Source organism: Nothobranchius furzeri, chromosome 9, assembly GCF_043380555.1.
Source record: "Nothobranchius furzeri strain GRZ-AD chromosome 9, NfurGRZ-RIMD1, whole genome shotgun sequence".
In the NCBI taxonomy this organism is placed as follows: domain Eukaryota; kingdom Metazoa; phylum Chordata; class Actinopteri; order Cyprinodontiformes; family Nothobranchiidae; genus Nothobranchius; species Nothobranchius furzeri.
The window spans coordinates 1,574,734-1,600,100 of record NC_091749.1 but is presented as its reverse complement, the minus strand read 5'-3'; the positions used below and the strand labels follow the sequence as shown (position 1 = coordinate 1,600,100).

General features: G+C 42.6%; 1 protein-coding gene across 1 annotated transcript in view; it reads right to left on the bottom strand.

Annotated features, from left to right (window-relative positions):
- Positions 1–25,151, bottom strand: part of tube1 (tubulin, epsilon 1) — a 54,754-nt gene extending 29,603 nt beyond the window's left edge. Inside the window, exons 1-6 of the mRNA XM_070554586.1 lie at positions 24,969–25,151; positions 19,503–19,576; positions 14,179–14,231; positions 14,043–14,100; positions 8,072–8,187; positions 365–486 (exon numbers count right to left, since the gene is read on the bottom strand). Of these exons, the coding sequence (XP_070410687.1) occupies positions 365–486; positions 8,072–8,187; positions 14,043–14,100; positions 14,179–14,231; positions 19,503–19,576; positions 24,969–24,993 (448 nt within the window). The 5' untranslated portion in view covers positions 24,994–25,151. The remainder of the gene's footprint in view (positions 1–364; positions 487–8,071; positions 8,188–14,042; positions 14,101–14,178; positions 14,232–19,502; positions 19,577–24,968) is intronic.
- Between the last annotated feature and the right edge of the window lie 216 nt (positions 25,152–25,367).

The window sequence follows — 25,367 nt, the reverse complement described above, 5'->3', positions numbered from 1 at the left end:
TGGCTACATCGTAGCTCATCATCACCAGTGTGTGAATGAATGAATGAATGAATGAATGAATGAATGAATGAATGATACACTGTATTGTAAAGCGCTTTGGAGTCCTTTGACTCTAAAAGGCGCTTTACAACTGCAGGTCATTAATTTATTTATCATTTAAATTATTAGTTTTTTTTGCAAATGAACTTTTCAAATATTTCAAAGCCTTTTATTTCACCGGTCAGTGTGGTTCTGCTTATAGCTTTTATAGTAAGTGTAAAAGATTACTACAGAACAAATACTAGTTTTCAGGTTCTACCTTGGTGAACGTACAAAGGAAATGTCTCCAGTCTAACGGGCTAGGACGGGGTGTGGACATGCCTACCTCCTCCCATTGAGTGAAGAAGGAAAAAGCATTGTAGGCAGTCACAGTGTTCTGCTGCTCTCCTCAGCAAGTCCACCATCGCCTCTCTGTGAATTGAACCGTACGTCATGTGCCCGACTGCCCTGGACACAAAGTTCAGTCAGAAATCAATTAGTACCATGGACTTGATTCACGGATAAAGGTCAGAACTTCCTCTGAGAGGCTTTTTTTTTTACCACTGATATAAAGAAAAAAATGTAATCAAAAATAATGCACATCTTTGGAAATTAAATATAACGTTACAGTTTGTTTTGTCTAGTATGTTTATCTCCATCCGACCAAACATAAAATCATTATTGAACATATTAATGCTGAGCTGCAGGGAGCTGGTTACAGGATCTACAGGCCAGGCCAACAACAGGATGGCCCCTCAAGAGGAAGAGGAAGAATTCCTGCGGTGCAGCGTAAAATTCCTTTCCCACTGACTCAAACACATACAGGTGCTGGCCAGTAAATTAGAATATCATCAAAAGGTTGAAAATATTTCAGTAATTCCATTCAAAACGTGAAACTTGTACATTATATTCATGCAATGCACACAGACCAATGTATTTCCAATGTTCATTACATTTAAATTTGATATTCATAAGTGACAACTAATGAAAACTCCAAATTTGGTATCTCAAAAAATTAGAATATTCTGAAAAGGCTGAATATAGAAGACACCTGCTGCCACTCTAATCAGCTGATTTACTCAAAACACCTGCAAAGGCCTTTAAAAGGTCCCTCAGTCTTGTTTTGAAGGCACCACAATCATGGGGAAGACTTCTGACTTAACAGCTGTCCAAAAGACAGTCATTGACACCTTGCACAAGGAGGGCAAGACACAAAAGGTGATTGCTAAAGAAGCTGGCTGTTCGCAGAGCTCTGTGTCCAAGCACATTAACAGACAGGCGAAGGGACGGAAAAAATGTGGTAGAAAAAAGTGTACAAGCTCTAGGGATAACCGCACCCTGCAGAGAATTGTGACGACAAACCCATTCAAAAATGTGGGGGAGATCCACAAAGAGTGGACTGCAGCTGGAGTCAGCGCTTCAAGAACCACCACGAGGAGACTCATGAAAGACATGGGATTCAGGTGTCGCATTCCGTGTGTCAAGCCACTCTTGAACATGAAACAGCGCAAGAAGCGTCTCGCCTGGGCCAAGGACAAAAAGGACTGGACTGATGCTGAGTGGTCCAAAGTTATGTTTTCTGATGAAAGCAAGTTCTGCATTTCCTTTGGAAATCAAGGACCCAGAGTCTGGAGGAAGAGCGGAGAAGCACAGAATCCACGTTGCATGAGGTCCAGTGTAAAGTTTCCACCGTCAGTGATGGTGTGGGGTGCCATGTCATCTGCCGGTGTTGGCCCACTCTGTTTCCTGAGGTCCAGGGTCAATGCAGCCGTCTACCAGGAAGTTTTAGAGCACTTCATGCTTCCTGCTGCTGACCAACTTTATGGGGATGCAGACTTCACCTTTCAACAGGACTTGGCACCTGCACACAGTGCCAAAACCACCAGCACCTGGTTCAAGGACCATGGTATCCCTGTCCTTGATTGGCCAGCAAACTCGCCTGACCTTAACCCCATAGAAAATCTATGGGGTATTGTGAAGCGGAGGATGCAATACGCTAGACCCAACAATGCAGAGGAGCTGAAGACGACTATCAGAGCAACCTGGGCTCTCATAACACCTGAGCAGTGCCACAGACTGATCAAGTCCATGCCACGCCGCATTACTGCAGTTATTGAGGCAAAAGGAGCCCCGACTAAGTATTGAGTGCTATACATGCACATTCTTTTCATGTTCATTCTTTTCAGTTGGCCAACATTAGAGAAACAAACATTTTTTCATTGGCCTTTAGAATATTCTAATTTTCTGAGATACCAGATTTGATGTTTTCATTGGTTGTCACCTATAAATATCAAAATTAAACGTAATAAACATCGGAAATACATTGGTCTGTGTGCATTGCATGAATATAATGTACAAGTTTCACGTTTTGAATGGAATTACTGAAATATTTTCAACCTTTTGATGATATTCTAATTTACTGGCCAGCACCTGTACAGGTAGCTGGGGGATTCTCTCAGTGCACTTTGAAGTTTTGGGTTACTGAGAAATAAACCACACAGAATTATGTTCATGAACATTGCATCTGATCAAGGACTATTTGAACCTTTGAGAAACATTGTTTACCCACCTTAGGCATAAAATACCAGACATACTTAGGAATATATTTGTGACCTATGTCGGTTGAAATTCTACCCCGTAACGGGGCAATTTAATTCCTGTCACACTATAATTATAAAAGATATTCAAATAAAGTTTTATTTGTTTTCTATTTTTAGTGAGGTTTTATTAAGTTTTTATTAGTAAGTTATTTATCTGTAGTAGAAAGACGGCCTTTTGCTGTGTGAAACTGGTTTTCAAACAGCTAGCTTCAACATGTGCTCGACTTTCAATTTCGCCTTATTTAAGCAAATTAAACAGAAACAAATATGTTTGTACAACGCAACTGTTTTCGCACAAGACAGTGTTTTTTAAAATTGACGAACACCCGTGTGAAAATTTGCTACGCAGTTTTAACTAACTGGATAACACTGGATCTAGCGGTGGAACATGATGCATTACGAGGTGAGATAATGACTAAAATTATTCGTATCGTATTCTGCTCCATCTACAAGTTTAGAGCACTGATAAAGGTTGAAGTAAACCTTCGATGCATACTTATTTTCACTTATTAATCGCGGGAATATGCGCGCGTAGGACAATTAATGCCTTCTCGCACCATAGTCAGTGGTGGAAAAGGCGGATTGATACGCCGGTTGTTCGGTTTAGCAGGTTCTAAACATGCCTGTTTGCCGGATTAAAAATTGAGAAAATGTCATATGAAAATTATGCACTTAAAAAATGTTGCATCGTCCTGATACGATTTTCCATGCGGGTGAAATGGTAGGAAATGGCATATTTTTGTTAGATACTAGCTCATTAAGGCTAGTAGTTAGGCACTGTGGCTCGGACACTCACGTCCCCTCACACACGGCACAGAAGTTAAACTTGTATGTGGACGCCTTTTTAATTTTTTAAGACTAGGGCCACCGCCGGAATGTACCTGCTTTTAAACCGCATCGGCGCAGGCAGCAGGTTCACATACTTGCTGCTGCACGGCACTGCATGTAGTACTGAAGTGTTCCACTATGGTGCACATTAGTTAGCTCAGACCAAACAGAGAGCAGGGTTTGTGGGTACACAAACATGGTGTAACGTCCAGCAACGGTCAGTTTAGGTACTGTTTGACCATTCAACATCTGGTCAAAAAGGAGACATGAGACTGCACTTCTGAGATTCTTGGTAACATCCAAACTTGTCAACCTTTGGTTGGCTACACAATCATAACATGAAAACATTAATAAACCAGATCACGCTGGTGATTCTTTAGTTCTAGAGAAGCTTCAGGCCGGCCACCTGAAGCAAAAACCTCTTTAACCCAACAACGTTTTTGACACGTCGTCAAAACCTTTTTGCACCTGTGAAGCTGATGAACAACAGTTCCTGCAGAACAAAGCTGATATTGTTCAACTCCCTAAGAGTTATTCCTGAGATGCAAGCTAGTCCAACCTGTGTGCCTGGTGGCATCTCGGGACTGGGGAAGTCGGTACTTGTGGTCAATCTACTGGACCTGGGTGCCCCGAGGTCATCCGACCTCTCCGACCTCCGAATCCGCAGCGAGGGTCACCAAAAGGGTGAGGTACAACACAGTGAAGGTTGCGTCTGATGTGCTTCTGATGATAAAAACTTCATAGCTTAGCGCAAACCAAATTCTTTTACATCCAGACTCAGCTCTTCTAGATAAGGAGATTCTGACTAACACCGCATTGACGCATAGTTATACATCACATTTAGTTCCATCCACTCACAGTAAATGCTTAGTTAACCCGTCATGTTTTAATCGTTTATAAAATAAATTCTTACTTTTCTAAACCTGACTCTTTTCTGAATCAAAACGAAGTTTGTACAATTACTTCATAAAGCAAACATCCTAGAATCTTCTGATAAACACAATACAGACCAAGCAGGATTGATATTTTATATTTAATTTGAGTACCACAGCTCATTAGTCATAAGTAGAGGTAATATATATCTTGAGCTCTTAAAGCACTCAATTTGCCAACGCTACAATGGAGTCAATAGAAGAGATCGGTAACTGGTTAATTTTGAGTTCACGATGGAAAAAAAGACAGCAGTAGCGTAGATAGTATGAAAGACCTCTAAACCAGAGACTGGGTCATTGTAAGTGTGTTTTGCTCGTTTTGTCAACTCCACCTACTGTTTACTCGTACATTGCTGCGTTCGGACGCGTCGCGTTAATTTTGGGAGACGCGCACAAACGTGGCAGATATTTTAAACACGCGCTCGCATCGTTAAACAGCAAGTATATCACGGCCCTAATGGTAATACTAATTATTACAGTATAAAATGTGACGGCAATTCTCATAGAAGTAGTTTGCTTGCTAATCGCCATTTTTAAAATGGCAGCAGTTTGTGGCCTGGTTAGTAATTCTACAGTTTATTGAAACTCCTCGTGCTGCAAGTGTTAGATTAACATTACAAATTTTCAACTGCTGCAATGTAGTTTTCCATTTTTTTAAAGCATTTACATCAGAAAGCACAACATCAGAATATATTTGTGTTTTTTCAGTTATTTTTATTTATTTTTTTGGTATTTTAATCTGATTACTTTAAATGGTATATTATTTATGTTGAAGGATGCAAGCTGTGCGTGTAAAATATCTAGAGCAACAACAGTACATCCGTTATGAAGGCCAACTAACATATAGATCTTTTTTGGAAAGCAGTGAGTGCAAACATCACAAGTTTCTAGAATTTTTTTTATGTAACTTTCTGCCTTTTTTCCCTACATGTTGCACTTTTTTTTTTTGTTCACAGTTGCCATAAAGTTCAACATCCCAACCACGGATGTAAAAGTCTTAGATTACTCACAGACTGAAGTTGATGAGAAGGTTTTTTATTTCCTTCTGACACAAAAAAAACTTGGGTGTGCTGGAGATTTGTCCAGTACACTGTCCACATCCAGAAGGTATGTCATTTCAAGTGTCCTACTATGTTTTGGGGACGGGGCATCATTGGAAGAAACAAATGATAATTCACACATGGAGGAGGGCTAGTGTGAGCTGCGAGGTCCAGCGTTACATGAATCTTGGGGAGCAGCAGTGGAGACTGAGTGAATTACGCTGTCTACCACTTAGCTAGTAGGGGAAGACTGGCTTGAGCCAGGGATTCTTGATCTCTGGGGACAGTGGTGGAGATTGAGGGGACAATACTGGCTGCCGGTTAGCCGCAGGAAGACTGGAGCGTGTTGGGAGAGAGATAACTGGTTGTGGGAGGACAAGTAACTTTAAAAGAGGTCTTGAAGAAGGACTTTGGAACTGATACGTTTGGAAAAGATACAAGAAATATAAATGGTGTAATGCCCAAAACAACTGTCACTTTAAACAATATCATTCATTTTGTGGGTCCTGGCTACCTAACAAGTTCCGAGTGAGACCAACTTACAGATCTGCTAAATTGTTTGTTCAATTCATTTAAAGTGATCTGGTTTTAAGGTATTGTTGACTACTAAAATACTTGTGCTTATTTGTTTAGTGTTAAATACACAATTTTTATGTTTCAATAATTTGATAGATCAGCTGACTCTCCTTAATATCAGCGGATGGAGGGCCCACGGTTCGTTTAACTGCCGTGCGCCTTTCCTGTCTGGAAAGTGGGCTGTCCCTTCATTAACTTCCCCACTGATTACACATTGGTGTCACCTGTGGACACACAGTCCAACACCGCCCAGTTCCACGTTACAATACTGAGCAAACTGCTAAAATCATTGGCACTCTACAAGCTATTTGAAGTGAGGACACAAGAAACCAGTATCAAGACTGTTAAGCTGCTGTTTTTGTAGCTGCGTGTCTAAGCTGTTCAATAAAACACCATAAAAACCTTTAGTAAACCCTTACCTGTGATGAAGTGATCACTGCTAACTGTAGCATTTTCTGTTTCTGCTCATCTTGCAGCCGGAGATTATGATCCACTATTCCGTCTTCGTTCAGTAAGTATCAGTAAGTCCTTTATGTGCACTACTTTCGGGACACGAAAAAAAATGTAAGTTTGTTTTTGTTCCGATCGCATGGAATTTGGGCATTTTTACACCCAGTCACAAAGTAAATAAAGCCTGGGGCACACCGGAGGCAGAAGCATTGTGCCACGCCCGCAATTTACAGAAGTCAAGTGGTGACACAGCACGTGCCACTAAGCGCTTCTTGGAAAGCCACTCGTTAGTCACAACATCATGCGGAACTTGAGAACAGGAAGCGGGAAGTGACTCTATTGTTTACACGTGATCAGACTTGCTGTCGTGTTTTTTGAGACTAATTCGTTAACAGTGCGTAAGTATGCTATTTATTAAAATATTTTAAGACAATAGTACTTTAAAGTTAGCAAAACTGCGGCTGGGTTTGTGCCGTGCAGCCGGCCACTACTAGAGACTGGCATATATTTACCCCCGCTGCCAGCGAGACCGGCTAATGTCAGAGACCAGGCCGGTAATGGAATACAGGCCAATATTACAGGCAGGGTCCGAAATTAACACTCGCATCTCGCCAAATGCGAGCAAATTGCTCCATTTGGCGAGTACATTTTTGAGCTCTATCTGCCACATAGCGAGTAAATGTTTGCACCAAATTAGTTATGTTTATCAGTCACCTTCCATGGATTTCTGTGATACTCCTTCCGCCTGCATGCAACGTACACAAACGTACGAGAAACGTGAGCGCTGCATCCAACGTCATTTCCACCTATCCCATTCAATCAGTTTATCAAGTTAGCAGTTAGCTTCGTGTTAAAACTAGCGGTGAAATGTGGCGGGTTTTAACTGGAGTCAGCCAGCCTTCCAAAAGAAAACTCGTCGAACTGGAAGAAAAACCACCAGGACCAGTGGCAACCAGAAGATTTTGTGAAAAGTGGCGAACTGGAGATGGCGGAGTCGTAAGACAATGGCTACATCATGAACCAGAATCTGCGCAAATGAGCTGCACCGTCTGCCGCCAGCACGCTCGAGAGAAGAACTGTAACTAAACTTGTTTTTCATAGGAAATAAGACAATGAAGCTTGAGACTATTCGAGAACATGAAAACAGCAAATGCCAGACTGCCTGCACATCCATGTCCCGGGCTCAATCTGAGTCTCTACTGGTGACACCCACGGTCTCTGCGCTAATGGCTATGTCAGAGAAAACAAGGAGTCTGACTAGATTTCAATTAAAGAGTTCATAAAAACATCTCTAAAAAATAAATAAATAGTAAAATGACAAAAGAGTTGTTTTTCTAATTAATTGATGTTTTAATTATTTTGTCACTCTGGTAGGAATCAACATAATATAGAATTACATGCTTTAGGTAGATCTAAATCATTTAGAATTTTGGCCGGTAAAAAATATGCTTGGCCGGTAGATTTTCATCATCTACCGGCCAACTTGGCCGGTGAGTCAAAAATTTTTATTTCAGACCCTGATTACAAGATTTACAGAAGATGTAAAAGATTGTGAAAGATTAATGTCATGCCACAATGGCTCTGCCCCACATGAGCCTGAAAGACTCCTGTGGTGACTGTCACTCACCAGTTGTTGCCTGAACCTGAAGCGTCTTTGAGAAGCTGATTGCTATCAAACACTTCCTTTAGTGGGCCTTGCAAGATCTCACTGAGTACTCCTTCCTCCATATCCACCAGCACCGCCTGCATGTCAGAAAGGTGAGAATGGAGCCATGGCAAAGTCTTGTATTTAGACAAGTGTTATTAAACAGAGAGCATGTTCCTCCACCACCACGGCCCTTATTCATGAAACATTCAAACATAGAAATATTTCTATGAGTGTCTGAAATGTCTTATCCCAACTTGCCCCTCTTTTTGCTTGCTGGGAAACCTGGACGATGTCCCGATAGAAACACCTTTGGTTCACATGGTTCTTACTGCCATATGCATTGCTAAGAAAACTATCCTCATAAGTTGGAAAAATAGAGATACTATTTGCATTAACTAGGGCTGCAATGATTCGTCAACGTTGTCGACAAATATCGACAATAGAAAAAGTCGACAACGAATTTCATTGTCGATGTTGTCACCAGACGTGTTTTTTCCGACCGAATGAGGCATCTCACTTCATTACAATCTCTACCGAGAGTTGCACGTGCACAATAGCTTCTCTGCTGAGCGCCAACTAACAGGAATGGCGGCGTCCAACACCGCAGCTACGCGTACCAAAACATCTAAAGTTTGGGAGCATTCTAGCCTGGATTCGGCGAATAAAAAGATTACCTACATTATTTGCAAAGCAGTCCTTGCGTATCATGGCAGCACCTCGGTGATGCATGAACACTTAAAGAGAAAGCACGTCGGACAGTTGAATGAAACAGAGCCTGACTCACCTCAGTAAGATTTAAATAACACGAAAGCCAATACGTTCTGTTTTGGATGTACATTGAACATATTTTAAACGTATTTTTACTTTAGAAAAAGAGATTTAATGTTATGCCCGACTGTGCCTGACAAAAGTATTTTAATTTTATTTATGCATTTATGTCTATAATGACTGGGCACTGTGCCTAATTAGTGTTAGACAGGGCATTTTTATTTACTTGTAGTATGAATTGGCCTGTCAGCAGCAAACTTAAATAAAATATGCAGTTTCCATTGAAGTACCCATCTTTCTTGTGTTTATTATAATTTTTTACATAATTAAAGCAATCTCATGCTAAATTTAAGAAAAATTTAATGGATTACCCAATTAGTCGACTAATCGTTTCAATAGTCGGTGACTAGTTGATTATTAAAATAGTCGTTAGTTGCAGCCCTAGCATTAACCAGTATAGAAATCTTTTGTTAGATCATATTACACGTGAGACAGCCTCTACTTCTTTGAATCAATCTCTCTGGGCTCCTTTGATCGATTCCATCCCATAGCCATGATGGGGGGTCATTGATATTGTCCTGCGAGAAGTTGTGGGTGATGGGGTGGAGGATCTGGGATTGGAGTATCCAGACATTCCCCGGAAGTGGGTCCACTGTGGGTGTCTGGGACTGGGGGGGCTGCTGCCCCGCTCTGGAGGTGCTTGGGTTGCCTCGGGATGGACTACTGGCGGTTATGAATGGGGCCTCTTCTACACTTCCATTTCTTTCTAAGGTTCTTAAGAAAGTCAATTTAAAGCAATTGTTAAACTATCTAGATGCTAACCAAATTTTAGAAGTCTTTCAATCTACACTGAAGCGGGTGACAGTCTTTTAATTGCTCCTTGATTTGACTGTGGCCTTCGTCTTGAGAAGTGTGTTGGTATCACTGGCTCAGCACTCTGTTGGAGGAGTTCCTATCTGTCAGATAGAGGTATGTGACGGTTAGGATTGGAAGTTTTAGCTCAAGTGATGCTCTCCTGGGGTCCCACAGGGCTCTGTCCTTGGCCTCTGCTTTTTAATGAACTTTTTACATGCTCCCACTTGGTGCTATTTTTAAGAAATGTGGCCTTGACTTTCATTTTTATGCCGATGACTGTCAGGTCTATGCCCTCACTTAATTTAAGAAAATAGCTCTATTGTGCCTTCGTGAGGTTAAGGACTGGATGAGCTGTAATTTCTTGTAGATTAATGAGTCTAAGACTGAGCTAATGACACTTGCGCCAAGTGGCTTTCCTGTATTTCTTCAGTCTTTGGTGAATGGCCTTTCAAATGGTTCAAAGGACGTGGTGTCTAATCTGGGTTTTAAGGTTGATTGTCAGCTTAATTTTGATTTACAAGTTAATAATGTTGTTCGATCAAGTTTTTTTCAGCTGAGAAATATTTACAAATTGAGGTCTTTTTTGCTTAAGAACAATTTGGAGAAGCTACATACATGCATTTATTACTTCTCACTTAGACTATTGTAATAGTCTTTACCTCGGCATTAGACAAAGGTTGCAGCTAGTTCAGAATGCTGCAGCCTGTCTTTTGACTGGCACTTGTAGATTTTATCACATTACTCCAGTTCTTGCCTCTCTGCACTGGGTTCTGGTTAGGATCGGTGTGCAAATGAAGATTTTGGTCATGGCTTATAAATGTTTAAATGGCCTTGCATGTGGCTATCTTTCTGAGCTTCTCGTGCATTATGTTCCATCTCGTGAACTGAGGTCAGCTGACCAAATTAGATTGAATTTCCCTAGGGCGAGGCCACAGAGAAGAGGTTTTAGGTCTTTGCGCCTACTCTTTGGAATATGTGACCAGTCACAGGTATCATCTGTTGCCATTTTTAAAAAGTTATTGAAGACTTAGGCCCTGTCCACACATTAGAGCCCTGCACGGGTCTAAAATCTGAGCCCGTGTCCGGTCCGGCCCGAGAAGGTTTTCAGTATTCTCTGGCCCGACCCGAGCCCGACTTTTTTTTTAACCTTCTATAATGTTTTAGGGTGACAGATTGCTCCGCATTCTAATTATCCGTGGGAAGTGTTCTGCAGTAAAAAAAAAAAAAAAAAGAAAAGAAAAGAAAAGAAAGAAAGAAAAACGGCATTCATGCTGCTTTTTTTCTAACAGAGCGTTAGAAAAAAAGCAGCATTCTAATTTTCTAACTGCAGAGCGCATTTGCAGAGCGGCAGATTAAATAAACGCCCCCGAATTAATAAAGCGTTTGTAAATTTAATCTGCTGCTCTGAAAATGCGCTCTCCAGTTAGAAAAAAGCAGCAATGAATGCTGTATTTTTTTAACTGCAGAGCGAATTTATTCACAGAGAAATAGAACGTTGCCGTTTTCATGAGAATAAACGAATGTTTCTGACATCAAAGTGGACATAAAATGGCATGTTAGAATAGGGGCACATGTTTCAATCAGCAGTTTGAGAATTCGTTCATATAGGCACATTTATAAACCACACACACCTTAACTGAGCTAACAGGTGCCGGTGCGTGAGAAGCAGGCAGGTGCTGCTGCGTTCAAGTGTTTCAGTTTTTTTTAATGAATTCGATTAAAAATAAAGGCGCCTGGCCCGTGTCCGAGGTAATTACAGTCGTTGGCCCGAAGCCCGGCCCTCGGGCCAGGCCGACCCGCGGGCCTGGGGTTTCAGTGCAGGGCTCTACCACACGTAGCCGGGGATCTGCCAAAACGTAGATATTTTTCTACGTTTTGGCCTGTCATCCACACGAAAACGGAGTTTTTTCACACGAAAACGGAGTTTTTTCACACGAAAACGGATCTTTCTAAAAACTCCGGCCAAAGTGAAGATCTGCGTTTTCTCCGTTTTGGGTGTCTGCGTGTGGACGGACAAAACCGGAGTTTTAAGGTCCGCAACGTCACTTTCCACGACAAAAAAATGCTGACATCACGTGTGCGACCTGTGTTTACACTAGCCGACAGCATGGAAGCCCTCAGAGCTGCGCTCGCTTTATCAATCGTCCAAGCGCTTTCTGCTTGTTTGTTTTTGCAAGCAGAATTACTGCTCCTTGAGGATGACCACAGACGAAGGACGAGGTTAAGAACGGGGGAAGTACTGCCGCCTACAGGTCTGGCATGTCCTTAACAACGTATTTATCTGGGTACGTGTGGACAGTTTCTTTTTAAAACGAGGCGGTGTGGATGCAAGTTTCTGGAGGGGCGGATATTCGTTTTTAAAAAAAAAACCGGCTATGTGTGGACTAGGGCTTATTCTTACTCCAAAGCTTTTAACACCTTAGGCTGACATGGTGGTCCCATCTTTATGACTCTTGGTGTCTGATTTTATTTTTGTGCTTATTTGATGTTTTTTAATTGACTTGTCATTTTATTGTATTTTAAATTTTTTATGTTAAGCACTTTGGGCAACATTATTGCACTAATCTGCTTGTGACGGCTACCAGCCTGGCCACTGGGAGGCAGGAGCCAGGATCACCCAGCCCTGGTGATCAGCCTGACACCGCCCCTCCTCCTCCTCCTCCTCTCTTCCAGACTGCTGAGGAGCACAGCTGAGCTGAATCCTGCTGACGACCAACACCTGGGATAAAAAGGCTGTGCCTTCAGCAGTCTGGGAGGCAGATGCATCTAAGAATACTGCAGATCATATTGGAATAGCTTTTATTGTTCCTGAGTTTCATGTTAGGGTAAAAAAAGAGTAGTGAGTGATGGATTGTCAGTATACACAGCAGAAATGCTCGCTATACTGTTAGCTGTTTAATGGGTGGAAGAAAACAGACCATTATTCTCAGTTATTTGTTCAGACTCCAGCTCATCATTAACCAGTTTACAGTGCAACCATTCAGAAAGCAGACCAGACATACTCCTAGAGATTCAGCTAACACTTTATAGGATAAGCATGATGGGACTTGTAATACATTTTTATGGATTCCAGCTCATTGTGGAATCAGAGGTGATGAAGGAGTCGATAAGATGGCTAAGGAAGCAACAATAAATACATCGGTTCAGTTAGATGTTCACTTTGTCAAAAAGAGATGAAGAGCATAATAAGGCAAGAAATGAAGAAGAAATGGCAAAAACAATGGGAGGAGGAGAGGAGGAGAAGATGGTTGTATAGAATTCAAAGAAGAGTGGGAGAAATGAGGAACACTGGAAGGAGTAGGAGAGAGGAGGTGATCATTGCTAGGCTAAGGTTTGGACATACTGGGTTAAACAATACTTTATTCATGATAGGGAAACATAATACAGGGAAATGTGATTATTGTGGAGAAGAAGAAACTATAGATCATGTTTTATTACAATGTCAGAAATATCGGGCGGAAAGAAGGACAATGGTTCACACTCTTAGTCAGATGAAAGTGAAACTGGACCTTATTGATTTATTGAGACAGAATTCAAAAAGTCACTGTTTTCAGATTTTATTTCAGTTTTTAAATGAGATAAGGATGGTTTGGGAGAATTTGATGTGTAAAAAAAAAAAATATATATATATATATATTATTTCCCCCCTGTTTGATTTTGTTTAATGAGTGCTGTTCCAGACCACACTCCACACTAGTTGGTGGCGGTAATGCACCATTCGTTGTTTGCCAACCGCCAATAAAACACCAGAAGAAGTCTGGGAGGCAGCAGTGCAGGGGTTCTGCTGTCCTCCAGGCCTCAGTTTGTTTTAAACCCCTTCGAGTTGAAGAGTTTTAACTTTTATAGTTCTAACTCTGAGTCATCCAGAGGGTTTGTTTTAAAGGTTAACTCTGTGATACAATTTTGTGGTGGAAGCTAGCTAGTAATAAAATTTGGATACCGCCCAAGCCTACGAGGTTCTTCCCAAAAGTAAAAGAATAACTTTGTTGACAGTGAGATTGAGACACTGGATGAAGAGCTGCAAATGAACCAAGCCAGTTGCTGAGGTTTTAAACATGGTCGGGATAGAGGACAGGTTCTCGTCAGAAACATTAAAACATTTCATCTGTTGCAAAGCAATTCCCCGCCAGGACTACAGAGGGCGTAGTGCTGTTCTGTTCTGTTCTGCCACATAACACTCATGTATCGGGTCCACGATAGTGCATTTACTTTTGTGTTTATATATATTTCAGAGACTTTAAAACACGAATAAATTGGTCCTTCATTCTCCTCCACCCCGTCATGCGAACTGAAAAAGTTCTCCCAAATACTGGCTGGTAGAACTTACTCTGGCTTTCAGGTTTTGGATTTCCCCCCCGACACAACAGGCCCCACCATCACTTTTCCTGGAAACAAAAGTGAAAAATAAAAATGGCACCACTAAATCCAGTGGCTCCACGCTTTAGAAAAGAAAATATGATTACCTTGAATCTACATTTCTGAAAAAGCTACTGAGAGCCTCGTCATAGATTCCACTCTAAAACGGAGAAAAACTCATGGTTAGAGGACAGAGATGTGAGCATGTTCATAAGAAAACTGATCAGGAAATACAGTTGATGGGATCTCAATTTATTGATGTAGTTTAGTGCAATGTGTTCAAAGGTCACATGACAGAAAAATTGTCAGGTGGCAAACCACAAACCAAACTGTTACAACATGACATCTTCATTCATCTCATGAACCTCTTCATCCTGAGCAGGTGGATGTAGTTGTTGCAAACACCATTACAAAAGAAGGAATGTGTCCTCTGAGGAAGACACCTTGTCAAAACATTGGTTTGTTTATTTGCACCTATTAATTTTTTTTACATTGACCCAAGTGCTCGAGCCCACTTCCTTTTTCTAAATCACTGTTGATCCTAGCTGTTGAGTACCAGTACTCAATGGGATGTAGCACAGTTATTTTCACCATTAGAAAATCTTTAGTCAGGATGTAGAGATCCTCATGGCAGAGAATCAGCTTACGGTGCCTTTACCGGTTTATAAGTGGACAGCAGTAGCTTAGGAGGGAGTGCAGACTGTCCAGTGGGGATTGTATGATCCTGGCTCCCTGCAGAGAATGCTGCTGTTGTGTCCTTTGACAAGACAATTAACCCACCTTGGCTGCTGGTGGTGGTCTGAGACTTGGTAGGCCTATCAGGATCTGGTCTGGAGTGGTTCTCCTCTAATCTGTCTGAGTGTTCCTTCTCTGTGGCCACTCACAAGATTTGGTCCTCAACCACCTTCCTCACCCATGGTGTCCCACAAGGTTCTCTGCTGGGGCCTCTACTCTTCCTCCTCTATCTGCTTCCTCTTCAGCACATCCTGAGCTCCTTCAAAGGAATCTCCTACCATCTTTATGCAGATGACATCCAACTGTACATCTCCTTTAAGCCCCATGAGATGTCTAAGCTGCAGCTGTTACACACCTGCAGCTGTTACACACCTGCTTAGACTCTATCAAAACCTGGATGGTGGGAGCTTTCTTCAGCTGAATGAAGATAAGACTGAGATCCTCATCTGTGCTCCAGACAAGCTGGTTCCCAAAGTCAGAGAATCTCTTGGTCAGCTTGCTTCTCACACCAAATCTTCAGTCAGGAATCTTGGAGTGACCTTTGACCCAGCTCTCACCCTGGATTCGCATGTCAGTTCTCTTGTTGGCTCTTCCTTCTTCCATCTCAGGAACAGAAGAAGCTCATTCCAAAGTCTTGGACCCATCACGGACAATACACAATTCCCCCGTGTCTTAAATTTTGACAGTGAACTACCATCAGCTCTCTTATCAGCTAAGCAAAGGGCTCGTGATGGAGCATGCCTCTGTAGGAGGCTGGTAAGGTATGCTGGTGCAGCTCCCTGAAGAGCTTTGTTCACCAATGTCAGCAACTTGAATTTGAAAGAAGAAAAAACACTTTTATATAGCGCCTCTCAAAATAAAAATCACGAGGCCATCAATCCCTCCATTCATTATCTTTGATTTATTCAGAGTCAAGTTGTGGGGGTGTAGCGTTATGAAAATGCTATTTTCTGCCCATAACAGCTGCCCTTTTAACACAGTGACAGTGTGCACGAATTGCCACGGTCGTGCGCTTGCTTTGGTGTTTACATTCCAGGAAAGAAGACAGAAGAAGGACGAAGAACGCTTTTCATTAATCAAAGAACTTTATTTCTAATAAAGCTAATCAAAACAAATGTTGGTCAATAATAATCAGGTGACTGATCTGTGAAATCAATGTAATGATTTATGTGTTTATTGAATAACAGGACTAACTCAGCCAGACATCCTGATTCACACAAGGTAAACATCATGACACATTGTTCTCATCCAATCAGAACTTCCTTTCTGTTGCAGAGCAGAATCTGGAGTGTTTAGTTCATCTGTCCACTCCGACTTGCTAAGAATTATAAACAACTAAGTTGATAAAACAGAGCAACGCCATTTTAACTTCAGTTCCATCTCTGTTCCGTCTGAGTTTACATCTGAGCTCCATCAGAGATTCAACGTAGTTTCGACCAGCTCTCAAATCATCATCGCTAAAGGGAATTACAGACTGGCCAGCTGTATTTTCTACTTTTAAGCTGAGAACTGTCAAGCTGGAAAATTCTGTCGTTTTAACAAGACGACGGTTCCTTCAAAATAAAAGCTGAACGCGCTGACATCTGCCGCTGCTACCGGGAGCCGATCCGCAGACGGGTTTTGTCGTGCTGCAGACGCTGTTTCATCAGTTCCAGTACCAAGGAAGGTCCGAGGACCTGACATTCCTGATCTGACCCGGGAGGCTCCGAAACGGTACGTAGACCGACACAGATGGCGTTTCATGTCTCTTCCTCCTGAAGCCCTCGTGATTCGTAGTCAAAACATCTGACACCCAGATCCGCCTGCCTCAGCTGGAGATTCTGAACTGACACACACACACACACACACCAACGCTTCAACATCCAAATCCATATACATCCATCATATAGTTAGTCCTGGTGATTGTTTGAATAATAATTATACAAATTAAATATTCTTAAACGATCCCATCTCTCTCTTTTCTTGTCAATACAAAGTGTTTGAATAAAACTCCCTGAAGTAAAAACAACCTCTTCTGATTATAAGTGCCCAGTCCATAGATTAATCTCTGGACGTAATAAAAGTGTAAAGAATATATCAACTACATTCCGCTACAGGGGTAAACGGCCTTAGTCAAGAAGCCCGGACTTCCCTTCCCCAGCCACTTGCGCCAGCACTTCTGGGAGAACCCCAAGGTGTTCTCTGGCCAGGCAGGAGACATAGTCCCTCCGTGTCCTTGGTCTTCCTTTAGGTCCCCTCCCGGTTGGACGTGCCTGGAAAACCTCACCAGGGATGCGTCCAGGATTCATCTTTATCAGATGCCTTTCGATGCGGAGTAGCAGCAGGGCTACTCCGAGCCCCTCCCGGATGACCGTGATTCTCACCCTATCTCTAAGGGAAAGCCCATACACCCTGCAGAGAAAACTCATTTTGGATGCTTGTATCCGCAATCTCGTTCTTTCGTTCACTCCCCAGATACTACACACTTGATCTTAGCCAAAAGGCCCCAAAGCTCATGATTTTAGGCGATGGTAGGAATGTAGATTTACCAGCAAATCGAGAGCTTTGCTTTTTAGTTACGCTCTCGCTTCACCACGACAGACCGGTACAATGGCTGCATCACTGCAGACTCGGCACCAATCCGTCTGTCGATCTCACGCTCCATTTTCCCCTCGCTAGTTAACAAGACCCCAAGATACTTATCCCCCTGTAGTTGGAACACACCCTGCAGTATCCCCTTTTAAATAGGGGGACCACCACCCCGGTCTGCCAATCCAGTGGAACTCCCCCCAATGTTCATGCAATATTGCATCAGCCAACACAGCCCCACAACATCCAGAGCCTTAATCTACTCTGGGTGGATCTTCCCCGGAGCCTTGCTTTTTGACAACCCCAGGCACCTCAGCCCCAGAGATTGGAGAGTCCAAAACAAAGTCCCCATGCTCTGCTTCCTCGCACGTCTAACTGCTTGGTCAAACATGTCAGTGGGGCTGTATAAGAAACTTGAGCGGGTGCTCAGCTTTTCAAGCCTAGGAACAGTTACTAGAACAGGCGGACGGCTACTCCCATTTCCCAGGGCAGTCGGGACGCACGGACCGGTTCCGATGCGAGGCTGTAGTCATGCTGGTCACTTGTGGATTTCTGAGGGAGACCACTGAAACACTGCAGCTCTTTTAGTTGATGCTGCTTCACTTTTGAGTCGCTCAATCACATTTTCCTCACTCATAGTTTGTAGGTTGAATGGGGGAAAATTCTATGCATTTACCGTAACACCACTTGGTCTAAGATGGGTTGAACTATAACTTGCTGATGTGGCTGCTGGGTATTAAAACTAGAGCTTCATATCTGACCGAGGATAGCGAAGGCTATCGGGCTTTGCTGTTCCACCACAGTCAAAGATCCGCAAGTCCACCGTTGTCGATGGTCCCGATGTACCACGACATGGCTCTCGGCTCTGTGTAGACGCAGCACCAGTAGTCAAGTCTACCGTGTTTTTCTTGCGAAAAATGCCTGGAAAAACTCTGTTAGCTTCGGTTTAGCATGTAGCTAATGCACTACTAATCTCCGACCACGGAACAAGAACTGATGTAAAAGGCCATGATGCTACGATTGCAGCAGTCTGAGCCTATGCTTGTAATTAAACAGTCGCAGTCCATATTAAGACTCAAGACAACTTAATTAGTCCCCGAAGGGCAATCTGAAACAGCATTGTGAAGCAGCAGACACTAAAATCTCTAAGTTCTAAAAACTCAATCAATTTACATATTCATAAAACCCATAAAACCTATATACGCATTCACGTCATACCATATTAGATCTTACAAGCAACCAGCATGACTACAGCCTGGCCTTCCAGACTCCTCCTCTGTTTAATTCTGTACAGAGAAAGGGTCTGGTAACTCTCCTATTCAAATAACCCCGCCCCCTAAGAATTTTAAAACACCATACCGCCGAGTTTGTCACAAACATGGCGACTGAAGCAGAGTTCGCTGTGGCTCATTCCTCTGGTCTAAATGACTTGAATGTCTTTATAACCACAGCAAGTAGAAGCGCTAAAAGTCTTTCTCCTAAAGAAGGGTGTTTGCGCAGCTGCCAGATGTCTTTTTGGACAACAGCTAAACTACAGTGTTGCGTGGTACAGTCGGCATTTCCGTCTTTTTTCCTGATTGGTTATTTTTGAGCTGCCTAGTCCCGTCCGTCAAGTGTCTCTCTGCCTGTGAGTTGCCAGACTCATTCTCTCTCAGAATTAAACAAAGGATGAGTCTGGCAGGCCAGGCTACATGACTACAGCCTTGCACAGAAACAAGTCGGTCCTGCGGGTGGGCTTTCCCGGTCCCCAGAGCCTCGTCTTGGATTCTGGGTTAGCTAAGTTAGCTAATAAGCTCATTTGTTCCAACCAAAACAACCCCACCCTCAGCTCCATCTCTTCTCCCAATTTTGGATGTCTGGGTGTGATGAGATGTGTGACACTGTTAAAATGGCGGTGGTGGAAACCTCCCATTAAGAAACAAAAACTTATATTTCCAGCCTATGGAAATTATTTGTCCAGTATATTTGCCGATGGCCCAGACAAGGGATTGGTGTATTTACTGGTCCAGAAAGGGGACAACATCCACTCAACACTTCATTTCAAATATGTAAATAGGACAGCTAGCTAAATATGTAGACTGAATTTAATTATAAAATAGGCACATGTCTTTAGTGTTTTTGTCCTTACCTTATTGACACTTGCGTGCTCTTGCAGAGCAAGATCCCAAAACCTACAGCCAACTTGGTTTCCACACTGTCCAACTGCAGAAACACATTCCAGATAAACAGCAGTTTAGTTAGTTTTACGTTGGTTAAAGGAGTCGATCAGTTGTTTAATCAACACATTTACTGTCGTCTCAAGTAGGAATAAATGCTTTGTAAGTCCTTCTCGGGGAAGGGAGTATACTAGTGTGCCATTTCCGGGAAAAAAGACTGACAGTATGTCGTAGATCTGTCAGGCTTTTCTTTCCTAGAGTTTCACCATCAATTTCAAAAATCAGAAGCTAATGCAGGAGACTATTTTCATGTTCAGCCCGTGTAAAAAACTCAATGACCGATTAAAATCTGAAATAATTAAAAATGGGTTTTCTGTGACCCCCACCTTCAAAGGTGAACTATGTAAGAATTGATTAACAGTGACCTCCTGTGGTCAGATTTGGTTACTGCAATTTAAGTTTCTGTGGTTTGCCATGTAGTGATAGGAATCTAAAGTTAATGTTTTAACAACAATGAAATACTCCGTGTTTTCACAATTATGTACTACTTTAAAAAAAACATACTATACCATACCAAGTTTATTTCTATAACACATTTTAAAACAAGATGGCAGCTAATCAAAGTGATGAACAAAGATGCAACAATGATAAAAAAAAAACGGCTTAAAAAATCAAACAGTGACATCAAATTATTAAATCAGTGTTAAAAATCTACATAACATAATACAGTAATGTATAATAAAGTGGAGAAAAAACTAGAGCAACGTTAGAATCACACACCTAACAAATGTATAAACCTGTATGTTTTACATCAAAACATTATTATTATATAATGAATATTGAAGGAATTATTTCACTTGGCGAATCACAACAAAAATAAAACGTACTGTAGTTGTAAACGCAACTGTGTACAAAAAAAGGATGAAAAAAAAAAACAAAATTAGATGAGAAGTCTATATTTTGCTTATTTGTAGCTATTGTGAGGAGCCAAATGAGGAACTAAATCTCCGCGTTAGCCCGGAGACCCCAAGATTCCCTCATAAAAGCTGGCGGTAGCTCCCATGATGAAGGAGGTCTGGTCTGTGGATGGACGACTGCTTCCCCACCACGACTATTTTTCTTGATCGTTTATACCCTGGCTTTTTGGCTGATGTTGCTGTGTTGAAATTTCTTGATTGATTAAAAGGGTTACTTTTTATTAGAACCCAAAAGACAAACCTCGTCTCGCGAGTCGTTTTATTCATCCAAGCCATTTAGATAATTGCATAGCTGATAGCTCCTTTCTCATAAGAGGAACTTCAGCCTAGCTCAGGCCCTTTACTCCTAACCCCAAAATTCCACTATTTCCGCTCCGGTCCGCCCCCGCCCTCCGCTGCCGCTCGCTTCCGAACTCAATTTTTACTGGTACCCGCTCTACAACGGCTCCGCTCCGGTGCGGAGACCTGAGGTGCGCAAACAGACATGCACGGGATTTTCGAGATCTTGCGATACAGTCTGAGCAATAAACACGGAAGTTAGATCCAAACACCCGTTGTGTGGGAGAAGCATCGGCATGAACGGTTTAATCTGCCATCATTTGTGTTGAGAGATCAGCAGTGTTTGGATCAACAAAGTGTGACTACTTTGATAGTAGAAACTGTATTTATGGCTTACTTTTGTGCATTTAAAGTTCAGCCGCCATTGATAGTTGTTAAAAGTTGTTAAACCTGTGCATATGAAACAAAAAACGCCTTTTGTTTATCGATTTATTGTGAAATAACGGAAGTTGTGCTTGCTCCTTTTCCTGTTGGGCGTTTGTGATTTCTTTCCATTGACTGCGGAGGTGCTCCGGCGTCCGGCAAAAATAGAATCGATCCTATTTTTGCCGGAGGGCGGCGCACTGCGCCACACGGCAGCAGAAGTGGAACAGCTCTGATTGACTACAACGGGACCGTTTTTGTTGCGGATTTCGTGCCAGAGCGGAGCGCAGCGGAGCGGAGATAATGGAATTTTGGGGTAACCCCAGAAGCCGGCTGGAATCAACAAGGCTCGAGCAGCGTCTCTGGATCTGAAGCTGCACGCTCGCTGCATCAGAATTCTATGATACCCTTGCCACCAGTTTGGTGGGATTAAGAGAACAGGATCGTGTGGAGAAACTTTTCCTGGCCAGTACAATCCACTGGGTCCAAACCAGCAAGAGGTAAGCCAGGAACTAGACCCACTTGAATAGCCCGGTCTAGTTCCCCACCAAAGTAAGGCCTCTGCGAGCACAAGCCGGGCCTGTCCATTCAAAAGGTCAGGGGCTGTACCGGTATGCTGGATCACAAGTAAGGCATTTAAAGAGTTAAATGCGTCGATAGAGCCGTGATGACGAGATTAGGGCTGTCGCGGTAACCGCAAAAATGAAATATCGCAATATGAAGAAGCCCACCGCGCTGCATCATGGGCCACCGCGATTACTGAACTTGACTCAACTCAATGATGCATGTTGAGAAGGATGGCTGCACTGGTATCAACACGAAACGTTACTTCGCTCCTTTGGGAGCACTTTGGTTTTCAGTACGTCAGCTGCTGCGCAGCCAGAGTCCTTGGCCGAGACAGAGCCGCCACCAGCGGCAAAAATAAATAAATAAATAAATGCTCGGAGACCTGCTGAAGTACGGGACAAGCACTGCTTCTGCAACCGTCCTGAAGAGAGTTGGAGCCGAGCTGGAGCTCACTCGCTACCTGCAGGAGGAATGCATCCACCCTAAAGAAACCCCCCTGACATGGTGGAGCAACAACCGGGAGAGATTCCCTTTGCTCGCCAGAGTCGCACGCAAGTACGTGTGCGTTAGTGCAACGAGCGCACCATCCGAGAGGGTTTTCAGTGTTGCTGCAAATGTTGCCACCCCTCTCAGATCCTCTCTCAAACCATAGTTAACATGCTGGTTTTCCTTGTAGGTAACAAGGACGTGACCGAGCTATAAATCACCGTCATTCGTGTGTGTGAAAGTGAAATGATAGTGCGCCCCAATCCCCCGCCCCGCGCGCCCGGTACATGTAATTTTTTTATGCTTTATTTTAAACAACTAAACAAAATGGGGACTTGTTTCTTATTTGTTAGATGCTGCAGCCAAATTTGCATTTAAAAGTTTAACCTCCTGAATTTTGTTGTTTTTAAGTTCAGTCGGACTCCGACTGTCGGAGAAACAAACGTTACTGCGATCTGTGTTGTTACTGCCCTTTGATCTGCATTCAGTAAAGCGTTATAAAAGCAGGCACGGCAATTTTTAACCTTTTTTAAATGTGTAAACGTTATGTTTAGATAGTACTGCAATAAAAAAAAGGACTGCAATAATATCGCACACCGCAATATTAAGCCACCCTGAATCACCGCAGGGGGAATTCCTCAACCGCGACAGCCCTAGACGAGATGAATTTCAAAAGAGGAACTGATAAAATAAGATTAACTAGACAGGTAGAGCTCTCACTAGGAGACAGTATCCAGCCTTAAAATTAAGCAGTTATTAGTGGTCCTATGGCGACGAGCACTCTATTGTTCTTCAGTAGATGCAATTACATCATCATACATTTAGCTTAACATGATGGATTTATTTTTCTCTGGACAAGAAATATACGATATGGGCCACCTCTAGATGACATTTAAATAATTTTACATTAATTATAAATATATAATTAAAAAGTGCCTGTGGGACATTTGATACACCTCTAGCTCTCAACTGTGTGTGTGTGTGTGTGTGTGTGTGTGTGTGTGTGTGTGTTTGTTAACAGACATCTTCACCAGTGTTTCTAAAGCTCAGACTGGTAGAGATTAATTCAATCCCCCCCCCTTGTATCTTCCTTCCTCTTTCACCTCAGTCTGTCTGGTCGGAATTATAGAACACCAAAAAATACTGAAAATAAAGTTTTAAGTATCAGGCGTGACATTAAAAGCAGAAGCTGTGATGCTCCACCTGAGAGTAAGTCTGTAAGGCTTGTTACCAGCATTCAGACATTAATTCCATTTGCTTCACAGCCAGAGAGGACACGAAAAAAATTAAAAATTAAAATATGGGGCCTTTTTCCAGACCCCCATCTGCCTTTGGTGACGTGTATATACAAACTGAATTTAGGTAATTAATCATGATTTGATCGTATAATATTGGAGCCTCCAAGGTTTATTTTATTATTAAGATCTTTACACAAAGCTTCCTCCTGTTTTGTCTGATTCAAAAAAATCCAGGAATTGGGGGAAACATTTATTGTTTGTTGCAAACTTTAACATAACATGACAAAAAAAATTGGATTAGCTAAAAATAAAATGCAAGAAAAGAGGCACAGGGAACTGCAGCCTTTCTGAGAGGAATACTGGACAGAGTTGTCAACAGTGGCGTGGCTACAGATGCCATTGTTAAACAAAATGACATCAGTACTTGGCTAACTATCACGATATCTTTGTACTTTTTGCTTCATAATAAAAGTTCAAAATGCATTGACAATAGAAGACAAGAGCCTTCATTCAGTTAAGGGCTAATTAATTATGCTTAAGCAGACTCAGAGGATGAAATAAATAAATAACAGTGTCTCATATGGTGTCAGCCACTTCAGCAGACCTGCCCTCCTCCCTCTTTGAATATATAGACACCTTGATGAGCGCCGGAGGGCATAACGGCATCGCCGCCATAATGGATGGGTCTCCTCACTCTCCAAAGGCAATTGCTGGGTTTCACTCATGTGACGTCTGTAGCCACGCAAAACTCAAAAGGGGGACAGGAAGTGTTTTGCTCCACACAAAAAAAACCAGAGATACAACACAGCGCGATGGATGAAAGCGATTTTACTAAGGCTTTAAACACGCTGGCGCAGACTCGATAACACGGAAGGCACTGGCTACTTCCGGACCCCTGTCTGCCTTTGGTGACGTAGATGCAACGTCATGTGAAACCCAGCAATGCAGGGTAAGCAACGATGCCCTTTTTTGTGGAGCCTGAGTTACAACAACCAGCTTATTATTGAAGACAAATTATGTGGGCTTACTAGTGTGACGTTTCAAGCCTACCTGAAGACATTTTATATTTAAATTTATTTTATTTATTTTGTTTAGTTATATTTACATGTCATACCTTGTGTCTGATGTTGTGAAGAAGCATAGTGTTTTTAGTTGGGTAAGCACCTTTCTCACAAATGCACTGGGGATGATAAGAGACCCATCTAAGATGGCGGCCGGCCACTACGGCAGCGTAATGTAACGTCTACGTATCTGTGATATCCATATCACAAACCGTTACTGATGATTCTAAGTGAAGCACCACGTAACAGAGTGAGTAGATGATCGCGTGCCGACAGCTCGTGATGAAAAGCCACCACTGACCAAGAGCTACGTAGGAAACGTTTAACTTCACCTAACTTCGCCGTTGTCCGAGAACAGCTCCACCACAAAGGAACACAGCTGCAGCCTCCCGTCGCGTTCCACTCACCTTGAACAACCACGGACTCTGTCATGGCAGCGGCAGCGCTTCCTTGAGTCTGTTACTCCACCAACACGATGGTTGTCATACCTCAGTCGTCAGAGACGAATCTCTGGTAGTGACAGCTCATACCCATGGGCTTACCGCTCAAATTTCTACCTTGGTGCGCGTGCTGATGACGATTACCATAGCCATAGCAGCTAGACGTGTGACCGCTAGTGCGAGCGGTGGCGCCGCCATCTTGGATCGGTCGAGCCCCTCTGACAGAGATATTCAAGTGCCAGCCTGCTAAATCAACCATAACTCGTTGAATTCGGCACCGATTTTGATGCGGTTTTTTTTTCCTGCAAACTTCACACATGTAGCTCTGATACAGGACACATGTTTTAGTGTTTTTAATAACAGTGA